The sequence below is a fragment of the Rhizopus delemar genome, genomic scaffold, assembly GCF_000149305.1.
Source record: "Rhizopus delemar RA 99-880 supercont3.9 genomic scaffold, whole genome shotgun sequence".
Taxonomy (NCBI): Eukaryota; Fungi; Mucoromycota; class Mucoromycetes; order Mucorales; family Rhizopodaceae; genus Rhizopus; species Rhizopus delemar.
In genome coordinates this window covers 314205-338195 of record NW_027137835.1, presented here as the reverse complement: position 1 = coordinate 338195, position 23991 = coordinate 314205, and the positions used below count along the sequence as shown (strand labels likewise).

General features: G+C 39.4%; 10 protein-coding genes across 10 annotated transcripts; 4 read left to right on the top strand and 6 right to left on the bottom strand.

Moving 5' to 3' along the window:
• Positions 1-268: 268 nt before the first annotated feature.
• Positions 269-2467, bottom strand: RO3G_11230 (heat shock protein 90-1; the record flags this gene model as incomplete). Its single annotated transcript, XM_067665814.1, has 3 exons — positions 269-1810; positions 1867-2328; positions 2381-2467. 3 exons carry the CDS (start codon positions 2465-2467, stop codon positions 269-271), a joined length of 2091 nt encoding a protein of 696 aa, XP_067521915.1.
• A 550-nt stretch (positions 2468-3017) lies between these two features.
• Positions 3018-3665, bottom strand: RO3G_11229 (60S ribosomal protein uL29; the record flags this gene model as incomplete). The annotated part of the gene is made up of 3 exons (XM_067665813.1): positions 3018-3249; positions 3297-3424; positions 3663-3665. 3 exons carry the CDS (start codon positions 3663-3665, stop codon positions 3018-3020), a joined length of 363 nt encoding a protein of 120 aa, XP_067521914.1.
• Positions 3666-3980: 315 nt separating this feature from the next.
• On the top strand, positions 3981-4361 carry RO3G_11228 (60S ribosomal protein eL43; the record flags this gene model as incomplete). The annotated part of the gene is made up of 3 exons (XM_067665812.1): positions 3981-3983; positions 4036-4247; positions 4298-4361. 3 exons carry the CDS (start codon positions 3981-3983, stop codon positions 4359-4361), a joined length of 279 nt encoding a protein of 92 aa, XP_067521913.1.
• A 114-nt stretch (positions 4362-4475) lies between these two features.
• RO3G_11227 (uncharacterized protein) lies at positions 4476-5606 on the bottom strand (the record flags this gene model as incomplete). Its single annotated transcript, XM_067665811.1, has 1 exon — positions 4476-5606. One exon carries the CDS (start codon positions 5604-5606, stop codon positions 4476-4478), a length of 1131 nt encoding a protein of 376 aa, XP_067521912.1.
• Positions 5607-8743: 3137 nt separating this feature from the next.
• RO3G_11226 (uncharacterized protein) lies at positions 8744-9565 on the top strand (the record flags this gene model as incomplete). Its single annotated transcript, XM_067665810.1, has 1 exon — positions 8744-9565. One exon carries the CDS (start codon positions 8744-8746, stop codon positions 9563-9565), a length of 822 nt encoding a protein of 273 aa, XP_067521911.1.
• Positions 9566-12315: 2750 nt separating this feature from the next.
• Positions 12316-14301, top strand: RO3G_11225 (uncharacterized protein; the record flags this gene model as incomplete). The annotated part of the gene is made up of 1 exon (XM_067665809.1): positions 12316-14301. The coding sequence occupies one exon, from the start codon at positions 12316-12318 to the stop codon at positions 14299-14301; it is 1986 nt and encodes a 661-aa protein (XP_067521910.1).
• Positions 14302-14918: 617 nt separating this feature from the next.
• Positions 14919-15603, bottom strand: RO3G_11224 (uncharacterized protein; the record flags this gene model as incomplete). The annotated part of the gene is made up of 4 exons (XM_067665808.1): positions 14919-15101; positions 15153-15270; positions 15324-15474; positions 15531-15603. The coding sequence occupies 4 exons, from the start codon at positions 15601-15603 to the stop codon at positions 14919-14921; spliced, it is 525 nt and encodes a 174-aa protein (XP_067521909.1).
• A 1655-nt stretch (positions 15604-17258) lies between these two features.
• On the bottom strand, positions 17259-17539 carry RO3G_11223 (uncharacterized protein; the record flags this gene model as incomplete). The annotated part of the gene is made up of 2 exons (XM_067665807.1): positions 17259-17361; positions 17463-17539. The coding sequence occupies 2 exons, from the start codon at positions 17537-17539 to the stop codon at positions 17259-17261; spliced, it is 180 nt and encodes a 59-aa protein (XP_067521908.1).
• Positions 17540-22216: 4677 nt separating this feature from the next.
• RO3G_11222 (uncharacterized protein) lies at positions 22217-22483 on the bottom strand (the record flags this gene model as incomplete). Its single annotated transcript, XM_067665806.1, has 1 exon — positions 22217-22483. The coding sequence occupies one exon, from the start codon at positions 22481-22483 to the stop codon at positions 22217-22219; it is 267 nt and encodes an 88-aa protein (XP_067521907.1).
• Positions 22484-23197: 714 nt separating this feature from the next.
• RO3G_11221 (uncharacterized protein) lies at positions 23198-23775 on the top strand (the record flags this gene model as incomplete). The annotated part of the gene is made up of 3 exons (XM_067665805.1): positions 23198-23276; positions 23333-23612; positions 23667-23775. The coding sequence occupies 3 exons, from the start codon at positions 23198-23200 to the stop codon at positions 23773-23775; spliced, it is 468 nt and encodes a 155-aa protein (XP_067521906.1).
• Positions 23776-23991: the final 216 nt, after the last annotated feature.

Here is a 23991-nt window from a genome sequence, read left to right as displayed (position 1 = left end):
TGCACACAAAATAGACCTCATTATGATCAAAAACAAAAAAAAAATCAAGTCATGTTTGTATAGTGAACAGGATGATTTAACTAATGTTTAATACATTTCTACACATTTTTTTATTAAACAAAAAATAAGCAAAGGTGATAAAACTTGAGCTTAATTTTTCTATACGATAGTGAATAAAAAGGGAAAAGGGGGGATAGATGCACTAAAGGAGGTTCTGTACAATTTGTCGATTTTTTTTTTTTTTTTTTTTTGAAAAAGGTGAGAGAATTTAATCAACTTCTTCCATCTTGGAAACTTCGGCAGTTTCTTCGGCAGCAGCTTCAGTAGCAGGCTCATCAACAACTTCTTCTTCATCAATGGAGAGACCGAGAGAGACCATACGGTTGATGCGAGTAGCGAAGGAGCTGGGATCATCAAGAGAGAAACCAGAGGTCAAGAGAGAGGTTTCGTACAACAAGGTAACAAGATCCTTGGCAGTACGGTCGTTGGCATCAGCAGCAACCTTGGACTTGAGGGCCTTGATGATGGAGTGGTTAGGGTTAAGTTCCAAAGTCTTCTTGGAGGCCATGTAGCTAGACATGGTGGAGTCACGGAGAGCTTGAGCCTTCATGATACGTTCCATGTTGGCAGACCAACCGAATTGACCAGTGGTCAAGACACAAGGAGAATCAGTCAAGATGTTGGAGAGGACAACCTTTTCAACCTTGTCACCGAGGATCTCCTTGACGGACTTACACAAGCTTTCGAATTCCTTTTGTTCTTCCTCACGCTTCTTCTTATCTTCTTCATCTTCTTCAAGTTCAACACCGTCCTTGGTGATACAGACCAACTTCTTGTCTTCGTATTCCTTGAGTTGAGTGGTGGCATATTCATCAATGGGGTCAGTCATCAACAAGACTTCGATGCCCTTCTTCTTGAAACCTTCCAAGAAGGGAGAGTTTTCAACGGCAGTGCGAGATTCACCAGTGATGTAGTAAATGTTCTTTTGCTTCTCGGGCATACGGGTAACATAGTCCTTGAAGGAGGTCATTTCATCACCAGACTTGGTAGAGTGATAACGCAACAAGTCAGCGAGCTTACCACGGTTTTGAGTGTCTTCGTGAATACCAAGCTTGAGGTTCTTGCTGAAGGCTTCGTAGAACTTGTCAAATTGTTCCTTGTCTTCGGCAATTTCTTGGAACATTTCAAGACACTTCTTGACCAAGTTCTTGCGAATGACCTTCAAGATCTTGTTTTGTTGCAACATTTCACGAGAGATGTTGAGGGGTAAGTCTTCAGAGTCGACAACACCCTTGACGAAGCTGAGCCATTCGGGAATCAACTCATCACAGTCGTCCATGATGAAGACACGACGGACGTAGAGCTTGATGTTGTTTCTCTTCTTCTTACCTTCAAACATGTCAAAGGGAGCACGTTTGGGAACATAGAGGATAGCACGGAATTCGAGTTGACCTTCAACAGAAAAGTGCTTGACAGCCAAGTGGTCTTCCCAATCGTTGGTAAGGGCCTTGTAGAATTCAGCATATTCTTCAGCCTTGACATCTTCAGGGGTACGGGTCCAAAGAGGCTTGGTCTTGTTGAGTTCTTCGTTTTCAGTGACGGTTTCCTTGATAGTCTTCTTCTTCTTTTCATCCTTCTTTTCGTCTTCGTCAGTGACTTCTTCAATCTTGGATTCAGTAGCAGTCTCTTCTTCATCATCAGAAACTTCCTTTTCAACTTCCTTTTCAACAACGAGTTGAATAGGGTAGGAGATGAATTCAGAGTGCTTCTTGACAATGTCCTTGATTCTCTTTTCTTCAAGGTATTCAAGCTAAAAAAAAGGATCTGTAAGTCTCAACTCACTTACACGCAAACCAAATCACTTACTTGGTCTTCCTTCATAAAGAGACGCATTTCAGTACCACGACCAAGAGAAGGGTTAACTTCATCACGAGTGATGGTGAAAGAACCACCAGCAGCAGATTCCCAAATGTATTGTTCATCGTCGTTGTGCTTGGTGATGACCTGAACCTTATCAGCAACAAGGTAAGCAGAATAGAAACCAACACCAAATTGACCAATCATGGAGATATCAGCACCAGAAGAGAGAGCTTCCATGAAACCCTTAGTACCAGACTTGGCAATGGTACCCAAGTTGTTGACCAAATCAGCCTTGGTCATACCAATACCGGTATCACGGATAGACAAGATGTTGTTTTGCTTGTCAGGAGTGACACGAATGAAAAGTTCCTTTTCAGAGTCAAGAACAGAGGGATCAGTCAAGGATTGGTAACGGATCTTGTCCAAGGCATCAGAGGAGTTGGAGATCAATTCACGCAAGAAGATTTCCTAACAATGATTTAAGTCCACTATTTCACGTCGACGCGTTTTTTTAATTTACCTTGTTTGAATAAAAAGTATTGATGATCAAACTCATCAACTGAGAGATCTCAGCTTGGAAGGAAAAGGTTTCGGTCTCGGCAGACATTGTTTTGTTTATGAGAAAGAAAGAGGAAAATGAAAACAAAAAACAAAAACAAGATAAATGGGTAGGGGGTTTAAAAACGTCACAAAGTTTTCTCGCACATTCTATGAAGGAAAATTTTCATTTCATTTTCTCTTTTAAACCTTCTGATTGGACAATTCTATGTAAATGCAGTGCATCCCCTTTTTTAATCACAGTCAAATGCACATTTTTCTGATGCTATTCATGGGCGAATTACATTGATTCTTAAGCAGTGCACCTTCTCTTGTCCAAAAAATCCATTTTTTTTTTGTTTAGAAACGCATGATTTTTAAGGGGCTCTTAATAAGGCCTTTCTGTGATACTTTTACTATGATTACGTAGTTGACTTTTTAAATACGTTTGTTATAATGAACGATTCGATTCTATTTCAAATAAGCTTGTCCTTTTACGCGATTTCAATCTCCTGAGTTGATGCACTTTACTGACAATCAAGAAACGATACTCATCATTCTAAGCTACAGACTGCGTCCTCCGTTTTAAACATTCAATTGTTTATTATCAGAGAAAAAAATTAAGCCTTGACAGCATACTTGCGAAGAGGAAAGTGAGCTTCCTTCTTTTGTTGACGAAGAGTCTTCTTGGACTTTTCAAAGGGAGTCAAAGCTCTACGCATAGCACGGGTCTTCTTGACACGAAGGTCCAAAGGAACGTACTTCTTCTTGTGGTAGAAGAGAGCGAGTTGTTCACGTTGAGTTTGGTTGATGACAGTCAAAACACGAGCAACGTTCTTACGGGCTTCACCACTAATTTATCTTTAGTATCTCTTTCTTCCTCTTTTGAATATACTTACACTTCTTGACTCTTACCACCAGCGACCTTTTGGACGCGGAGGTTGGCAAGGGCTTGCTTTTGTTCGTCAAGGACCTTGAGAAGCTCAGCCTTGTTCTTGTTACGAAGTTCGTGTGCTTTGATGGCAGCCTATGATGGAAGGGATCAATATAAAATTCCACCAAAAAAAAAAGCAGAGTCTTTGTCTTTTTTGAATTATATTGTTGCTGTAAATTCAAAAAAAGATCCAATTGGGCTGTCAAGTTTTTTTTGTTGTTGTAGTAATTTTTTGGTTTATTCGGTTTTTTTTATGAATTCCATGCTGCTATCTAATCGATTCCAAAGAGAACAAAGACCCTGTATGAATGAGAGGATGGATGTTATTTACCATTTTTATGCTTCAAGAGTAAGAGGGGGGGTTTCTTGTTTCCCTTTGCCGTATACCTGTTCTACTGAATCACTTCCTTTCTCCCATTGAATCCAAGTAGAATAAGTCCGAGCCGGACAGACTCAGCTCATGTTCATTTTACTTTCTCCCTTTATACACACTCACAGAGAGTGAGAGTGAGAGTGAGAGTGAGAGAAAAGGAGAGAGACAGAGAGAGAGAGAGAGTAACCAAGAGAGTAATGAATCCATCCAGAGAGGAAAAAAGAAACATCCCTCATTAGAACATGAGTCTCCTCCTCTTTCATCTTTTAACGAAATATGGTAAACCAATTTACTAAATCATCCATCCGCTGTTAACCATATGTGTGTATAGGCTAAGCGTACAAAGAAGGTCGGAATCACCGGTAAATATGGTACCCGTTACGGTGCCTCTCTCAGAAAGACTGTCAAAAAGATGGAAATCACCCAACATGCCACCTACACCTGTACTTTTTGTGGTAAAGACGCCGTTAAGCGTACTGCTGTTGGCATCTGGAAGTGTAAGGGCTGTAAAAAGACCTTGGCTGGTGGTGCTTACACCGTCTCGTAAGTTGTCAACATGAGAAAAATACATGTTTTCTAATCTCTTTTCAAAGCACTACTGCTGCTGCCACTGTTCGTTCTACTGTTCGTCGTCTTCGTGAATTGGCTGAAATCTAAGCTTGTTCACGGTAGATGCAATAAAATACAATTCCTAGTTTATTATAAAAAAAAAAAAAGAATTCGATAGAAACCAAGAGGGAAAAAAAGGAGGAGGGGATATACAAAAAGTGTTTAATTGCTTTCTTCATCACTAAAAGTATGGATGAGAGATCGAAATGCAGCATCGTCATTCTCATGGACTGTTGTTGTTGTTACTGACTCTTGACATTTTTCTCTCAAAAACTTTTCTGTCTGCTGGTGCCCCGCACGCGCACTCATGCTTGCGGCTGTTTCAATAAAATAAGAGGACGTGTTGGAAGACAAGACCAACTTGCAGATCTCTGTATAGCCGTGACTGGCAGCATACAGCAGAGGCAGGTTGGCATTCTTTGGAAAGCAAGGATCGGCCTTGGCCTGCTCAACCAGGTATCGCACCAGGTCAATCTTGCGCTGCTGGACGGCGACATAGAGCGGGGTCTCTTCCATCGCGTTCAGCACGTTCACCTGACAGTGCGATTCGACCAACTTCTTGACCACCTCAAACCGGTTCCAGGTCACGGCATAATGCAGTACGGTCGCCAGTCGCGTCTTGCCGTCCACATTGGCTCCGGCATCAATCAAGGCCAGTGCCGTTTCCGAATGGCCAAAGCTGATGGCCACCGCTAACGGTGAAAGTCCTCGTTGGTTGTGTCCGTCGACCGGGACCTGCTTGCTGACCAGCAGTGGCACGGCCTGGACGACGTTGCTGCTCGCTGTCAGGTGGAGCAGTGAATTCCCTTGGCTGTCAATCACGGACGCATCGGCATTCTGTTGGAGAATGAACGCGATGCATTCGCCTGATCCTGAAAGGATCGCATTCGTCAGTGGTGTGTGGCCAAGGGCATCCTTCACGTCCACAAGCGATCCGTTTTCAATCAGCAGTTCAACCGCATCTAAATGTCCCTTGGCACAGGCCGCATGCAGTGCAAGCTCCGCATGAGGACCATGGGTCTTGTTCACATTGGTCCCTCGCTGCAGCAACAGCATACACAAGGCTTCCAGATTCTTGTTGTGCGCTGCGAGATAAAGTAAACCATAACCTTCATTATTGACAGCATCCACATCGCCATTGGATTTGATGTATTGATACAAAGTTTTGATGTGCAGATGAGATAAAGCAATATTATCCCACAGATTGTCCGTCTTCCGTCTTGTGTTGCTAACGGTTGATGCGCTCTCGGAAACGGCAGAAGATTGTCGTTTTTGTCCAACTGAGTTGGTCATTCAAAATGTTTATAAAGTGGAGAAATTACGATTGAGAAAAGAAAAAAAAAAAAGCTCAGAGCGAATATTGCGGAGTTCCAACGAGCTTATCTCTCTGCATCAATGAAGTTCACTGGCAATCGTGAAATGTTTAGGGCGCTTGTGAGGTGAGTGCAGCTTTAAGGATGACAATCATCTGTATGTTCTATGAATGAATACATTCAAAACGTAAAAAGTGGAATTTGTCTTTTTTTTTTTTAATAATAATAAAAAGTAAACGTTCCTTTATAAAGCCAATACAAACCTCTTTTTTTTTAAAAAAAAAAAAAAAAAACAAAAACAAAAGCTGCTTCATCCAACCGATTCATTTATTAACACCGCAGTGACAAGAATGCATACTAAAACTTTTGCAAGCCAAGAATACAGACAGCCATTCTTAATAAAGACAAAAAGAGCGGATCACAATACGATTTAGTTTAGGCTACATTCGTCGTTTGAGTAACCTGGATCGGAAGGCGCTTCCCCACTTTCCGTCTTTTATTCTTAAAAAAGCAAGAGACGCGTTTCTCTTACTTTTTATCTTTAAAGGTGAGTTTAGGATGACCATGTGCTTTTAAGTATAAAAGAGTAGGATGCCTATTAAAAAAAAGTACGACATGGTTTATCGGATGGCTAAAGGATAAAGCGCCTTCAAATAGAGTGAAAGGGTTCACGCCAAGAGAAGGACTTGTTCTTTCAGGCTGGGTTTGTAAGGTTGAGCGGTTTCTTGAAGCCAATGGTTATCGAATGACAGGATTGTTCTTTATTCTTTTTTAAGGCATGCAGTTTTCCATGACAAACTGCACCTTTTATGTTTTTTTTAAGAAGGTGACATGGAAACGTGTGTAAGAGAGGTTGTACAAAAATACTATGCTTACAAGACCATCTTGAACCTTATTACAAAATTTAGGTTTTTTTACAGAAAGACGATGCGTTATAAAATATTAAATAATAATAAACATGCATTCGGAAAAAAAAAGAAAGAGCAGGTAACACTAACGTGAGCTTTTAAAGTCATAGGTTATTGCATGATTATGAACAAGAAAACGATAGAGGACCACTTTAAAAAGTTTTTTTTTATGGGCTAAAGTTGAATGGGATATGGTTACGATAGAATATGCCTTGTTGTGCTTCAATCTTGCTTATAAATCATGAGCCTGGAAAAGAAACAAAGGGAGAAGATGATGAGTGACTGTACAGGGTGGCTGATTTTTAGTCGCAAGCCTACTGAAACCGACAAGTGATGTCTACCTATCAACACTATTCACTGTATTCATCTTTTGAAAAAGACTGCTTTGTCTATTTTCTCAATGCATGAGATCCTCACCTTTCAGAGCGCTTCTATAGAAAGGACACATGCATCTTGGTCATGAAGATGAAATAGTGTAGCGTGAGGGGAACAGGATCGATACATCCAACAGGCCATCGCCATGAGGGTTCAACACTTCAAGTGTTATTATTGTGTCAAAGAACAAGCTGGCTATTCTACCGTCTTTTCATTGTTTATCCGAGACCATGAGTTAAAGTCATGGTTACATTGGATACCAAAAAAGGCATTTTTACCCCTTTCAACAAACCTACACACACAACATCAGCCATGAAATGTAAGAATTCAGTATGTGGACTATTGAACGATAAGCAATAGCAGCTTCCAAGATGGAACTCTTTGTCCTGTTCAACCCTACTTTTTCTTCCTACCGTCTTCCCAGCGAAAGGTCCATCCGTTGGCAGTACACGTCCCTGTCAAAATCAAACTCCTCTTCAACCGCAACACAAATAACGGCCAGTGGGGCTTATTTTTCTCTCGTCATCTTTTTTGCACCTGCATTGTCTAATGGGGCTACAATCAAGCCTTGGTAGGAAGGTTTGGGCTTGTTTTGAAAGTGAATGATGCGCTGCTTGACCTTTACAAAAAGGGTCTTCTTTTTCTACAAAGAGCTCACCTGTCCATGTGAACATGCTCTCTTCAGCACACTCAGACTGAATAGACCTCTTTTTCTGCTTCACGATCAAACAGTGCCAAGTGATCTAGGTCACACGTTTCAAACACCGCTCATTGTTGATTTCACTTGCTTTTTCCGTGGATTGAGAATGGTGTGAGTGTCAATAGTAAATGGGTGTACGTGGTTGAGAACAGTTCGATTTCAGATAAAGGTGGATGAAAATTGTTTATTTGATAAAGAGATGGGATTCATTAAAGAAAGTATTCAACATGGTTGATGTTGAATGTGTATAAAGTAAATGATTCTAAAGGACAATGTCTGTTTTCAATGGAATGTAATTTTTTTTTTGGATTGGGTATGTGACAAAGACAGACTTCATTCTCTTTCTCCTTATTCGCTCTTTCTTTTGACTTCTCCCTGCATAAACAAAGCAGTTGCAAACCGATAGTTTACTGAGATAAGGTATTGTGAATAACCCGGTTCTACAAGCGGACTAATTGTAATCAAAATTTGAAAGACTTGTGTAATAGTAATGCCTTAAATTCGAACTAAAAAAAAAAAGTGCCTTGGTCTAATGTGCCGCAAAAGGTTGGGAGGATGGGAAATAACAGACGAATTGGCAGATGATGAAAAGGAAATGAAAAAAAAAAAATCAATGTAGGATCCATAGAATTGTTTTCTTTGTTTTTTTTCGATGGACTGTTGTCATTCAGTATGACGCCATACGGACTGTCCTCCTAATCAGGAAACTAAACAAAGCTTCATCCCGCTCGTTCGTTTAGACACCATTCAAAAAAGTCAACGATGACCAGGTTCAATCGATGATTCAATAGAAATGTCTATTTCTTAATTGGCAACTTTTTCTAGTCACTCTCCTTTGCATGTTGTCATTCATGTAAACATTGGAAACATACTTGTTTCGACATTATCTAATCGTCTATTGATAGGACTGTCGTAAAAGGGAGATGCAAAAAAAAAAAAAAAAAAAAAAAAAAAAAAAAAAAAAAAAAACCTTTGGTATAACAAAAGCGCTTTTTTAATAGACCCTTTATTTTTTTGTGTATACTTTTTTTCTCTCTCTCTCTTTTTTTTTTTTTTTTTCTACTCGTGGGTCTATTTCTTATACATTCAAGTCTATCACTTTTTTAGAGTGCTTGTTATCTCTGATTATGCTCAATGGATAATAGATATCCTTACACTAATTCAAGAGATCAACCCCACCCACCATCGACTTCACCTGACAAGACCCACTGGCAACCCACCCAACTCTATCCACCAGCCATGCTACACACTCCACCCTTTCCTTATGGTCACTTCACCCATTTTCCTCGTGTACCCCATCCTTCTCCTGACGTGTCCTACCCACACCACACGCGACAAGACCCATACGAGCCGAGTTGGACGCAGCCAAGGATGCGCATGCCTTCATCGAGCACACCCACCTGGGATGACAGAGAACCGAGAGCGGACGAAAGGCGACCGGGCAAGCGAGGACGTGACGATGCAGCAGACGACGACCGCGAGGTGAAGAAGAGAGCGATGGAGGTTGAGGTGATAGAGGATCAATTGTCCTATCTGATAGACGAGTGGCAGATTATTTCGATCGTTTTCAATTCGGTTCGTAATGCTTATCTGACTGGGAAAACGAGCAGTCGAGAGAACATGCCACTGGAGACGATCATGGATGCGGCAAGAGAGTCAGAAGGGGATCAAGAGCAGCTGGATTCAGAAATCCTAAAGGAAATCAAGATTGCATTTGACGAATTGGGCATTCAGGTAAAACAGCTTGCAAAGAAGATCGACATGTTGGAAGAAGAAAAAAATAAATTGATCAGCAAACGACAATCGATCGGTACCATCAAGTCATCCCAGGAGGTCTCACTCAACCCACAAGAACCAGGTCAATTGTGTAGTAGCAGATCAAGTAAAACAAGGAGACCAATCGCAACCAGTGGACTATCTATGACATCAAGAAAAGGAAAAGAAAAGACGACGTGAATCCATGTGAATTAAGTTATGCCCCCCCTCTTTCCTCCTCTCCTTCTCCCCTCCTTTCTCTTCATTTTTTTTTATTCGTACGCCCCTTATGTCATTATGCTTATGGTCTATAAATATATGAATCATGCTCCTTTAATTATTATTTTTTTTTTCAATTGTGTTCAAAAGTAGATATTGCTAGATCCTATCTGCATCCATCATATGATTCGGCAAACCTCGTTGGAAGAGGAGGGGTGAACAGGTTCCAGTAGGATTGCGATGCATGGCAAGGATAAGCATTGAGTTCAAGACAAGATAAACTAATGACACTGGCTGATATGAATGTTCCTATTATTTAAAATATGTTATTTTAATTTTCTATGCCTCTTTCTTTCTTTATTACCAAAAAGTGAACGATAACAGTCGAATGCATTCACACACAACACATGTATGCAGGGATACATTGAATCATGCAAGGAATTTTTTTTTTTATAAAAACTTAATTTACATAAAAAGTAAATTAGGTAATGATTTTCTTGTTCATCACTGATCAAATTAGGATTGAAATGAAGAGTGAATCCTTGAGCGCTTTTTACTTTTTCTTTTTTTTAAAAAAAAAAAAAAAGTAAAAATAAAAAATATTTTTTATTTTTTTTTCACCCATTCTAAATTTTCCATTTTTAGACGATAGACCGACTCGACGATTTAAGCTTTTGTGATCTGACGATGAGGGTGCCAAGTGAATGGTATGAAATAAATTCAAAAAGGACAATAATTCAATCACTTTTTCTAAAAATGAATACGAATTTTGCAAGAAAAAAGAAAAGAATAGCATGTCATCGGATGATGTGAATCATTAAAAATACAATAAAATAAAATTGGGTTGAATTTAAATTAATGAATAAAATGATACGTGTTGTCTGTAAAAAAGAAAGACCATCTCTCTTTTTTAATTTGAGTGTATAAAATGGTTTATTTGTGTGTACTTGTCATTTGATCATAAACAACTAAATTCTAGATTCAACTTTCTGTAATCCATCATTCTATTTGTTTATATTTACTCTAAATTAGATGAATACTTTCATTAGAAAGAGTGTCAATTGAAGTTACACTTGTTGATTGTCAAATTTGTAATTAAGGATGCATAAGCCTACTTTTTTATTATTGTACAATAAAGTTAATTTAAAAATAAATAAAATGTACCCTTTTTTTTTTTTTTTTTTTTTTTAATCTTTGAATTGCATCTATGCAAAGAAAACAATAAAAATAAACCAGTCGATTTTCCACCAAGTTCTCGTCACACAGACAATTAAAGTTAGTAAAACGTAGCACGAATTCCACCTGCTTTAGGACCGTACGCATAAAGATTTTGAAGGACAAACGGTTTTTCCGCAAAATGAGAACAAGAGAATGAGAGAAAAAAAAAGGGTGATGATAAGTGCATCAGCATGGGATGTGTTATAAAGGCTCACGTTTTAATAGAAAAGAGTTTTTCATAAACGAAACAGAAAGCTCCAAGTTCCAGAATTCAACAGATCTTCTTTTTATTTGTAGAGCCATGCGGAATTCAGAATGTTTCATGTCACCATGTCACTTTTATTTGTGCTGCATTTTTGTAGCAGAAAAAAAAAAATTAGCTGAAATTTGACATTTCATTTTATATAAAAAAAAAACACTATCCAACATTTGCTTTTTTTTTTCAATATACTGCTTCCATCCATTGGCACAAAGAAAAAAAAAAGTCCAAATTGGAGGGGGAATTTACATGATTCATGTTGTCTAAAGTCCAATTCACCTTTTCTAAAAGCATTGGCGTCTCTCGCTTGTACTTCAAGACTCCGAAAGGGGAAACAGGTCAATGAAAGGCCGATATCAGCGGACTTGTTTGAGTTCCAGTAAATTCTTTGATTCTTCCTAAAAGAAAAAACAATAAAATCAGTTCCACTTCACCTTTCACAAATATCGCCCTTTTTTTTTTTCCTTTCTTTCTTTCTTTCTCAAAAAGTCAGTGATCAACCTGGGATGTTTAGCTTGTTTTTTCTATGGTTTCCTCTGAATTGACTCAACAAAAAAAAAAAGTTGTAGCACATTTAAAAATGGCTACACGGAAAAACAAAACATGGTCCTATTGGGCTTGGATGTGAAAGGAGGCTTCATTTGCTCCCGGCAAAAACCTTTTCCGGTAAATCCTTGATAGTCTGTCAGCCAAGTCTTTTATTGGAGAGATAAGAATGTCATGCTCGATTGATCTTTGGAAACTGTTGATGACAAATCGATCCAGTTTTTTGCTTTCACAGTCAATCACAATGTTTCTCTTTTGCTTTCATGTGGACGGTAACTTTGATGACACCATTCCATCTTGCTCATCAAAAGGAGATGGATTAAAGAAATGAGTGACAAGACAAGGACCCATACGAATCACAGTTGTATTTATAAAGAAAATAAAGTCGAGTGTACCTACGAAAATGATATTTTTTACGATTGTCAAAAGAAGGAAAAAAAAAAGAAAAGGAGAGGGGGGGGTTAGAGATGGTGGAGAGTGCAAATGAATCTTAGTCCATTTTTCATGTAATGTCAATCAAGTCTAGTGGGGCAAAGATTGCCAAAGATAGAATGTCGTTCTTTCTTCTTTCCAAATTCTCCAGTCACTATGATTCACAGCAAGCTCATCTTTTAAGCAAGAAAAAAAAAAAAAAACGGCCTTTTAAACCAAGCGAATTGGTTTATTTTTTTTATTATTCAAAAAAAAAATTATTTTCTTTACAATCACCATGCATTCAGGACGTGCGACGAGTTCCCTGATGTTCTATCGATCGTTTTTCAAGATGCACATTTCGGCTTGTCAGCACAGCACCTGGGGCGCTCTTCGCAAAGCGGTCCATCGCGGCCAACTGAGACAAGCCCGATCGGCCTATGATTCCCTTTCGACAGCTGATGTCGATCGACCGCTTCTTCGACGCCTGGTGCGTCTGGCGGGCAGCAGCCAGCGACGAGACGACTATGATTTTCTGAAGCGGGTGATGGACGAGATGCCCAAGCGATTTCAGCAGAAACCGAGTCCGATGGAATACAACACGCTTCTTGGGGCCAGTGGACAACATGAGGGACCGGAGCGAGCGCTGGGGGTGATGGAAGAGATGAAGCGAGCGGGCGTCGAGCCGAACCTGTACACCTACAACCTGCTGCTGAACTGTTTCAAAAAGCACGGCCAGGTCGCGGCGGCCGAGGCGCTCTGGAAGCGTATGGGGCCGATCGAACCGGACGCGGTGACCTACAACACCCTGCTGCAACTCTGGCGCCAGACGAACGAGGGCGATCGACTGTTTGACTTCTTTCGAGACCAGGTGAAGGTGGCGGACGTGTACACGTACACGATCGTGCTGGACGCGGCCATGGCGTACGGTGCGCCCGAAGAGGGCCAGAGGGCGTTTGAGGCGCTCTTGAAACAACCCAAGCTGGACACGGCGGCGATGAACACCATGCTGCGATACAAGTCGGCGGACGTCGAGGGCTGTCTGGCCCTCTACCGTCGTTTGCGCTGTCGACCGGACCAGAAGACGTTCAACATCCTGCTGGATGCCTGTCTGAAACAAGGCGCGGAGGCCGAGGCGAGGCGGGTGTATGAAGAGATGAAGAAGAAAAAGATCAAACCGGACGAGGTGACCTATGGGACGTGGATCGATGCCAAAAAGAGAGCGGGTGATCTGGAGGGCGCCTTGGACCTGTTGGAAGCGATGCCGATCGACCCCAGCGGACGCATCCTGAACCGGCTGGTGAGCATGGCGAAGGAGGCCACGAGAGAACAACTGGATCGTCTGGTGAGGATGATGGAGCCGTACGAGGCCCGGTTGGATCGGGTGGGGTCCAATGCGTGGATGGGTATCCTGGCCAGGCTGGGCCGATCCGAAAAAGCCCAGGCGGTCTACGACCGCGTCTTTCGACAGCGACCGCCCGACGTCGTCACCTTCACCCACCTCACGCTGGCCTACATCAATGACGACTGCCTGGACGACGCGTTCGACATCTACCGCGTCCTCCGAGACGACCACCGCCACCGGGGCCGGGTCCAGCTGGACGCCCCGTTCTATTCGACCCTGATCGCCGCCTTGACCTCGCTGAAGACGAGCGAGCGAAGGGCGAGTGAGCGACTGCAGATGGCCCTGAGCCTGTTTGGCGACATGCGATCCCTCGGCCTCCAGCCGTCGCGCCACACGTACACCGCCCTGCTCCATGCGGCGGGACAGTACAAGGAGGGCTACGTGCTCGAACACGTGCATGGCCTGATGAAGGTCGACCCCTTTCTGGACCCAGACACGGCTCTCTACAATGCGTTGATGGATGCCTACAACCGAACGGGCGATGGTCAGACGGTGCTCGATCTCTGGCAGCAGCTCGTGTCCTCGGACGTGGTGACGATCGACCCGGCCTCGGTATCGATCGTGCTCGACAGCTGCGGCCACAATGGCTATCCGGAGCGTGCGCGCGCCATCTGGCGAGAACTGAAGCAGGCTGGATTTGAACTGAATGCGAACAATTACAATTCGTATGTGGAATGTCTGTGTCGATCGGCCGGCAGGGAAGGATGGGATCAGGCGCTGGCCTTGGTGAAGGAAGAGATGTCGCGTCCGGGTCGCTACCGACCGAACCGACCTGAGATGGAAGCCAAGACGGTGAACACGCTGCTTGGATTTGCAAGAAAGAAAGGATGGAAGACGGAAGCGATGGAGGAATTAGAATCCTGGAAAAAAGAGCTGTGATGGTTTATTTAAAATAAAGCAATGAATTCATCCACGCGGTCTTCTAGCCACTCCCACCGTTTCATGCCCACGACCCACTCGGTCGGTAGCTGACTGTAGCCTAGCCTGGCGCCCAACAAGGCCCCGGCGGTCGTCGCGTTACTCTCCGCATTGCCGCCCTGCAGGACGAGATCCATGATGATCTTCTTAAAGTAATCCGGTTCTTGTCCATCCGGAATCGATCTCGTAAAACAGTAGAGGGCCGCCTGGAGCGATCGAAACACGTCCTCGGTCGAATCCAGTTGAAGACTGCCGAGCGTCTCTGGTTGGGCACAGGCGATCAGGCACTGATAATAATCGGGATGGATCCCTAAAGAAAAAAAAGAATGCATGTAGGCGCCTTGAAAGTTTTGTTTGTTGGTCTCGATCACGTCACGGACGAGGATCGAAAAGGTGGGGTCGGTGTTGAGGCTGTCGGTGAAAGAACTGGTCAGGTGAGGAGAGTGAACGGGCGTGGGTATAGGTTGTAATTGGATTTCTAAATCTTGTCCTCTGAGTACTCTACCCCCCAAAAAAAAAAGAATGAGTCGGAGAGGTAGGAAAAAAAAAAAAGGACAAAATCGGGTTATGTTTTGTGGTTACCTAGCGATGAGTAAAGAAAGAATGACGGATGATACGATATAACGTGGATCTGGATGAGTCATGGAGCAAACACTTGCTGAATTTTCAATGACACTCGTACCATCCCAAAACTTGAGTGCACCCAAGATAGGAGCACGTACGATGGGATTTGTGATATAATTTGGATGATTAAAATCTTTCTAAAAGTCAGTCAGCAGAAGGGTTCCTCCTCCTCTTTTAATGTTCTTTACTATATGTTCACTGTATTTTGTTAATCTTGTCGAATAATCTTTTGTTTGAAAATGTCCTTTGGTTTCTAAAATGGATTCAATGACCAGTAAGATTTGTTCAGCGTCATATCCAAAATCACTATGTTTATGAATCATTCAATAGGGACTGTAAATGGATGATTTAAATCCTACTTTTCATCAAAACAAGCTCTATAGTCATCTCTTATGAATTCTGTACCCTTTTCATCCATACCAAATCTTATTTCTTTTTCATAAATCTTTTTAATTTCATCTCTTGAAAATCCTTTGGTTGCTATACCAATACTATCTCCCAAGATAGCACCTAAACCAATTTAAATAAAAAAAAAAATTGGGGATGACTTCAAAACGATTATTTACCAAATATTAAACCTTTAATTTTATCTATTATCACAGATGTTTCTCTATTTGAACAACCAGAAGGAATATGCATGATATAAACAAGAAAGAAAGCAGAAATTTATTTTCTACCTTTTTTTTTTTTTTTTTTTTTTTATTAGAAAAACAATGATAAAAAAAAGGGGGGAGGGTGAGGGGAAAAAAAAACATTGGACATTTAAAAAGAACCAAAAAAAAAAAAAAAAAAATGGTTGGGCTTTAAAAAGCCATCACAACGTGGTATTCTGACTAATCTGTTTATTTCAATGTTTGAATGGTTTTATTCTTTCTCTCTTTTTTAAAAAACAACATGGCTCTAACATGTCTCGTCACCTCATCTCAATGTCAAATGGACAAGCAAAAAAAAAACAAAAAAAAAAAAAAAAAAAAAAAAAAACAGGGTTAAAGAGTGATAGGTGTAACAAAGCTTAACAACTTTTTTTGTTTCACCTACACAAACAAGTGATTCAACAAGAGATGAGCTTCAGTTTATTGTCATCCATTCTCCTCTTTACCTCCTCTCTCTCTTTCTCCTTTATTTTGCCATTCATTTAGAAAACACGATCAAACAAGTGGATGATCTTCCACATTAGACCTCAGCTTTGTTTTCGGTCTTTTGTACCGTTGATTCAAACAACGAGTCAATTTTAGCCGGCAATACACGTGAAGTCTATCATCGTCTGAAGGGCATTTCTTGATGGCACTCTTCACTCCTTTTGACTGTAAATAAAGTTTTTTTGTTTGATGGACAATCATGCATTCATGACTTTTTTTGTACCATCCCACTTTAAAGTTCAATTATGTCATGTTCAATCGATCCGTGTGGTTTATTTTTATAGTCGAGTACAATGCATCTATTGAATGACAGCTCAATATTTGATTGGTACAAAATAAGAACGTGACTATAAATTGAATTTCATTTTTTTTTTTTCTTTTTTTTTTCTGTACATTCTAAAGTCATTGAACATTCTTGTGTCCCCCCTTTTTTTTGTTTTATCCTAGTTTACAGAATGATAAAATGTTTATAAAGTAACTTTCAATGTGACATTTAAAAATAGAAATAAATGATCATACAACTTTTTAATCAATCCAATGCTTATTTTTTCATTTATTATTATTGTTAAAGAGGCTAGCAATCATTCAATCTTTACCAACCAGAAATTGTAAAAAGAACAAAGCAAGTTACTTTCTTTTTCAAATAGAAAAAAAAAAGAAAACGAAAAAAAAAAGAGCGAGAAACAAAGGCAAAAAGTAGGGCCAGTGCGTCAAGACATCTTTTTTTTTCCTGTACATCACCTGTTCCTTTTCCTTTTTGTGAAAGGCAAGACAATCCCAGCCGAGGTAAAAATGAAGGGCCATGCCTAATTTTCCAAAGATTGTAAAGATGTTTTGGTTTGCAAATGGTTTTACCCAATTGCCTATATTATCCTTACTCATTCATTTGAGGCAAGGGTTTCATCGGAGTGCAGAGTTGGACTGTACTTGATTGGATGTGAAACCTAATTCAACTTGTGGGACCATCCAGCCTTGATGACAATGGAACATTATCTTTTAAATCATTCATTTTGAATCCATTTCACTAGCAGACGCACGTCTTCTTATGTCCATCTCTAACATGCGCAGCACAAAGGCACGGATCCTCTAGTCACATCAGAAACCGCTCATGAAGCACATCCCTCAATCGACGGTCTCTCAAGTTTTTATATGCTTTCATTGGCCAGGACGATCAAAGGATTCACGAGAGAATTCACCACGGTCGATCAATCGCTTGGAGATACTGTACCTAATCATTCTACTATTTGAGTGAGATGATCTAACAAGTGTGTGAGTATCTCTTTTGGATCTTGTCTTTATCATCTCTCTACAGTCAACCTTCATTCAACAAGCATTACCAAGATCAACCCTCTTGATCACCTTCTCACCCAACCCCATCCCCTCTCCTTGTCCTCTTCACTCACAATCGTCACAAGATCCAGCACGGACAAAGGCATCACTCTAGTTCATCTCCCATCCTTTCTTTTACACCATTCAATTCAACCCGTTTCAGAACAGATCGCCTCTCTCTTCTCTTGCTGGCTTTTTCAATTTCTTTTTTTACGATTCCCTGTCGTATCCACCTTTTTCCAGCAGAGATCCTCTCTTTCCTTTCCCACGCACCACCATCCTTTGTCTTCTTTTACACCGTCTTCCATGTCTGGAATCCAAACCAACCCATTCCCTGGTTTCAGATCTGTGTGGATAATCTTGTATTCCCTGTGCAAAGAGTCCAGTCTAGGCAGTACCTCTTTGGCGATCCTCTTGACGGATCGGCTGAGGAAAGCTCTTGTCTCTTTTCATCAGTGACAGTCAACATTCACGTCCTACAATGTTGACTGTAGAGGTCCCTGAGGCCAAAAAGTCATTGAGCAGTTGTGGGCTGTGTCCATCACCAGGATAGGCTGGATGAGATCCATTTGACGGATGCCAGCAACTTGATTTCTTCTAATGCACGGTCTGTATCACGTTGAGCTGACTTGACATTCTGTTCTGAGGAGGGGAGTTGGTAAGGAAAAAAAAAATCCAAAACGAAAACTTACACAGGATCCAATACAAGCCAAACAGTGATCCCAGCCTAACTTTCGGCCAATGATCCATTTGTTGTTATCAAAACGATCCCCGAACTGGACAAGAGGGTAATCCCCCTTTTTATAATCTTCTTCATCTTTGGAATGTATCGATGTAACATCAGACTGATCACCATCTGATTCATCGTATGATAATTTTTTGTGTATGTGTTGTACACAAAAAAAAAAAAGGTTGAACCATTTTTTTTTAATTCAGTGATTTTCATGCTTGATTTGAACAAAAAAAAATGTGTCAGTGCTTTAGAGAGTATCGGAATAAAAAAAAAAGTTGTATTCGTTCATGGCACGAAGGATGATTTTCAAAAGCTTTGTGTTTCCTATCCTAATTCTTTGCTGCCACAGAATGAATGATAAAGAGTGATTTTCATCATGACTTCTATTCACTGATTGTCGTTTTGGAAACACCCATCGATCGCTGCCGTCTTTGTTCACAAGCCTACATGATCAGGTAGGATTGGAAACAAAATCGTCTATTAAAAACATTCCTATCGGTCACTTTATCAAAACGTTTTCAATCGCTAAAAGACCTTGAATGAATCGATCGACATCGTTGGAAATGAGTCGAGTTTCTCAAAAGCTATACAATCTACACCATGGCCATCAACTGTTCTCTATTGACCTTTGATCCACTCTTTCACTTGACAGCTTGTGCACTTTTCAAGAGAGAAAAGCAACCATGCTGAGTCATGTCCATCCTTTTCTTTGTACATCATGATCTGTGGAAGAAGAACTCGATGGATCTTATGGCTTCCCACTTTGATGCCTTCAGTCGTCACCCGTTGTTTCCCTGGATCGACGTAGTTCAGGATCGGATTCGTCTCCAGTCCACCAAAGTGCTTTTCTTGTAAAGAAGCGTGTCATCAAGACAATGGCACAACAGATGTTTGTGTGCTGAACAGAACGCGTGTTTTCTCCTTTTCTACATAAAAGTGCATATCTCGTCAGCATGAAAGATGCTTGTTCATCTTGAAAGAAAAAGTACTATGTAACTCAAGCATGAACAAAGCAGTGGGGTGCCTTGCTTTGTTTATGCAACAGACAAAAAGTCCAGAAAAAGAAGCAGAGATCGAATAAACTTTTCTACAAGACCTTTTCATACTACTTTTTGCTTATATGAATGACCCTGATGATGAAAGTGACCATTGAAATGAACTTTACAATCATGTTGTGTCTGCTATGAATATAGAAATAGAGGAACTAACGATGGGCTTATTGACTCCTTTAATAAAAAAAGATTAAAGTAATTAATTCGATAGATATTGTAGTTGATGTAAAGAAGTATACTAGTAAAGCCAGTGCATTCTAAAGCAAGCTGCTGACACAAACTAGTACTCATATTACTTTGAGCAGAGTCAGCGTTCATCAAATTCTATCTCTCTCATTCTATACCGGATGGTCTGAATGAATTATAAGAAACTAGATTGAGGGTAAAGAGTGAACCTATCATTGTCAAGATGAGGTTTGTCAAAATTTCAATTGTAGTCTGACGTGCTTTGTTTGCTTTTTCATGTTTTGATCTTGTAGATCATTTTGAAAGCGCTTGGTTTTTTTTTAGTATCTACAAAAATGAATGTTGAGAATTAGAGATATCTGCTGACTCTTTGTTGGAGAACTTGAATCTTTTCAAAATTAAGAATTCTCTAATAGTAACTTGAAGTATAAATCAGTAGATGCTTTATTTGCTCAATTTTTATAAAAAAAATGCTTTGGAAATTTATTGTTATCGTTATTAGAGGAAATAATACAAATGGTATAAATGAATGAGTCCCATATGAAGGAAAGGATTAAATCAAGAATAGTAACAAAAATATTCTTCACACTATTAAAAATTGGCGAAACTTGTAACATTTATGGAAATCATGGTTCAGAGGTCATGTCCGCGATGATAACATAAACTTGAAGCCTTGAGCAAGAAATAGGTTCAGAAAGATAAAAAGTTATTGGTGACTACTAGCGACAAGTTGAGAGAAGATTCGTTTTGACCAGCAACTCTATATATGGAGAGTTCTCTGTTGATGAAAAGGTTGAAATGCGTTTAATAAATAAAGCTACATTTTCAATACCATCTTGAAAGCTAAAGGGACTCAAAACCTTTCAAAAAGTTTTCACTGTAGCCAAGGCTTGCTATAATAGCAAAAAGGGAATAAAGCGCAGCGCATTTGAAGATACAAAAGAATTCAAAACAATAAAAATAAAAATCAATAGATATCATGAAGAAAAACTACCATTTTAATAAAAACAAAAGAAACAAAGTTATGATGGCAAAAAAAAGAACAGCTAGTAAATAAGATTTATTATTGAATACAACAATTTTTGAGAGACATATTAATATGGATGATAGATTCTGTTACGTTATTCATAAGATAGCAATGACTGAGAAGACCATTTAACCAACAAGTTTTAATCAAGTAACCAAGTAATCATATAGCTATTTAACCAAGAAGTGCTCAAACAAATAACCAAGAAACCAAGCAACCAATCAATCAAAAACATTCCATTACATTTCCATAGCCATAGCCATTTCCATATCCCCTTCCTTATCTTAGAGTGTTAGCTTACCTACTATACACTTATACTTAGACCTGTTGGCACCACATCCTAGAAAGTACCCAAGGCCAAAATAGTACTTGCACGTCTGGACGCCTAGATGAATCAAGCCTTTACTGCAAGCAATAGACAGCTTATCCATAATGAAAAACCTTGGTTAGTTGCCAGAAAGTCAATCCCATACTGAAGCAATGCAAGAGTGTCGATCCGGGATACAAAACAACAACAATACACCACTCCAGGTAGGTTCTGGCAGCTCTTCATGACAACCAGAGCAAGGCCCTGAATCGTACCCTGTCTTCAGCGATGCAAAGCAGCGGTAATGGCCCATCAAGTTACCCAAAATAGCTTTTGGTTCGATACCTCCTAACAAAAGTACAAGCATTTATTCAGAATAACCGCATGGACTCCCCAGGGACCGCAAGCAATGGGTGAGCCTGTTAGCACTCGACAGTCCCGGTACTGTGGGCAGCCGATCCGAGAGCCTGCAACATTTGAATCACCAAATGAAGTGTTAGGTTACAACAGGCGGACCAGAGAGCATGGAAATGGCTGCTGAAAGCAACGAAATCTTGAACCAAAACGAGAGTCCACCTCGCAAAGAGAAGAAAGAGCAGAGGATAATTTGTAAAGAGAAAAAAAAAAGAAAAGAAAAAAGGGAAGAAAAAAAAGGGAAAAAAAAGGGTCTTTTTATACTTTTTTTGTTCCTTATTGTTTGGCTTTCAATTTTTTTAATTATATCATAACCCGACCAATAAGAGCCAATGGGTAATGTAACATTTATGCAAGCTATTGTGTTCAGAACTCATCATCGTATAATATGTGCCTAAACCAGGTCATAGACGACCTTTAAGGAGTAAAATCAGTACATAGTGTACTTACACAAGTTCATAAGAATACCAGTAACCATTTTTTATGAAAGTTACATAGAGTATTTTAATATTGTAATGAAACTTATTATAAAAGAGAATCTTCAAATACCTGCAAGGTACAATGTCCGTGTTACTAAATATGAACAATAGTAAATAGGAAGGCTTGGATTGATTTTGTTGACCTTTTTTTGCTGATAAAAAAAATTTTTTTTTCATGGATTTTTAGAGATCTAAAACGTAATCTTCATGTTCAATAATCGTAGCCTAGATTAGGAAACTTGAGACTACAATTTGAAATTACTTGTGCAGTGCATAAATGCTCATTTTGCTGTAAATAGAGTAGGATGCTTACTTTTACTACGCCTGCTATTCTCTATAACGAAGAGCTCTAGAGTGTTTTCACATGAAAAAGAAAGATGACAGTAAGCTAGGAAAACCAGTCTTTGTTTACATCGTACAAAAAAAAAAGGGCAGTCTCTGCTTACTTTTCCAATATGTTTGAAATACGTTTACAAATTACATAAATTTGATATACCTGTTATTAAGCTACTCCTTACACTTTTTTATTTGTTCTAAGATCTCTTAAGTGGTCCTCATAATTACTTTATTTTTTTTCTAAACTCTATTATTGTTCATTATTTTCATAGATAGGCAAGCTTACAGAATTAGCAGTTTTAATCTGTAAGGACCTGATCGCTTCTTCTCCCCCTGGTGTAGCTTGAGCTATACTTGTATATGCAGACATAAAATTTTCAAAAGCGGCAGTATCCGTCTGTCCAGTGGTTGCAATTTTGACAGCATAGCAATTTCCTTTCATGAAATTCATATGTGTTGATTTAGCAGCTAATAATACTTCCTTTTGCAAATCTTGTGCTTTGAGATTTATAGGCATAGGCTCTCTATTCCGCAAAGAAATGTAAGATTTCCTAATCTCCACCAAGAAAAAAAAAACACTACCTTCTCTTTTTATAGACTTCTCTAGAAAAGATTTTGCTTAATTTGTGAATTGTATAGTTGTCAGCTAGAAACATGTCAAATTCTTCCATCAACTGTAATTGTGCTTCTGGCTTATGGTATAATTTTCTGACATGTTTAAGATCTAATACTTTATGGATGCCTTTGATTTTTTTCTCTTTAATCATGTCTTTGTATGACTGTTGTGAAGCTCGTACAAAAAGGCAGCGTCGAACGCCTGGTGTATGACAACCATGTTTCAATAAACTAATTAAGCTCAAATCAGCGATAAGTTGTACTTTTGTAGAAGTGTTGCTTACATTCTAGCAGGATTTCTTTTGACGAGGTTGTTATTTTCAAACGTTGAGATCATTAACCAAACAATTTCTTCTTTTTCTCCATTTTCATTTTCATGTTTAAATAAAGCTTTAAATGCTTTTTTAACCTTTTGTTATTTAATGAAATCATTGTCTTTCTTTCTTTATTTAAATTTCCTTACTTTGTCTTGATTAATTTGCATATTGTTTTGGAGAAAAAACAGAGCGCTCTAAGCCATCTGCGTTTCTATCTCATTTACCAGTGACTGCCCTTAATTTATGTAGAAAAAAAGTGAAAGCTTTCTTCTCTTTTTCTTTTCTACACTTTGCTCATAATGTCAACAGAAAACATATTATTTCAAGATATCTTTGATATTAAAGACCTTGATCCTCAAGGCAAGCGTTTTGACAGAGGTGAATTAAAGAAATGCACATCTTTTATCATTCAGGAACATTAATTATTATATTAGTTTCACGTCTTATTGCCCGTTCCGAAAATTATGAAATGGATTTAACATTGGATTTTAATTCTGAAATATATCCTTTAAATACTGGAGAAAAGTTTTCTTTTGTTTTGGCATCATCTCTTTCTCTTGAGGCTTCAGCTAACACAGGTGGTGTCGAGAAACGTGAAAGCTGGCGTGAGCGTGCACCTGGTGAACGTGATTTGAGTGATGAATATGAATATGTTATGTTTGGTAAAGTTTATAAATTTGAAGACTCCAACAAGGGCGCAGCTGCTCAACAAGTGTAAGTGATTTGTGCATGTGTTGTACTGTTTCTTTTTATTAATCGTTTATGTAGTTCTGTATATGTCTCTTATGGAGGTCTTTTGATGTGCTTAGAAGGAGATTATAGACATTTACAAAACTTGACTGTAGGCGAAAATATTTATTTGTTGATTAGAAAGTAAAACAAGACATCAGATTTTGTAATAAAAAAAAAGAGAATGGGGCAATTGTGTAAATATGCTATAGATTCAACTTATTTTTTTATTATTTTTATGAAGCCCATTCCCATACTTTAGCATCATAATCTTCAATAAGATCTTTTTCCAACTTGTACCTTAAATGCCATCCTTCGAATCCATAGCGTAAAATTTTGACCTAGTAAAGCAAAATCATTGAAT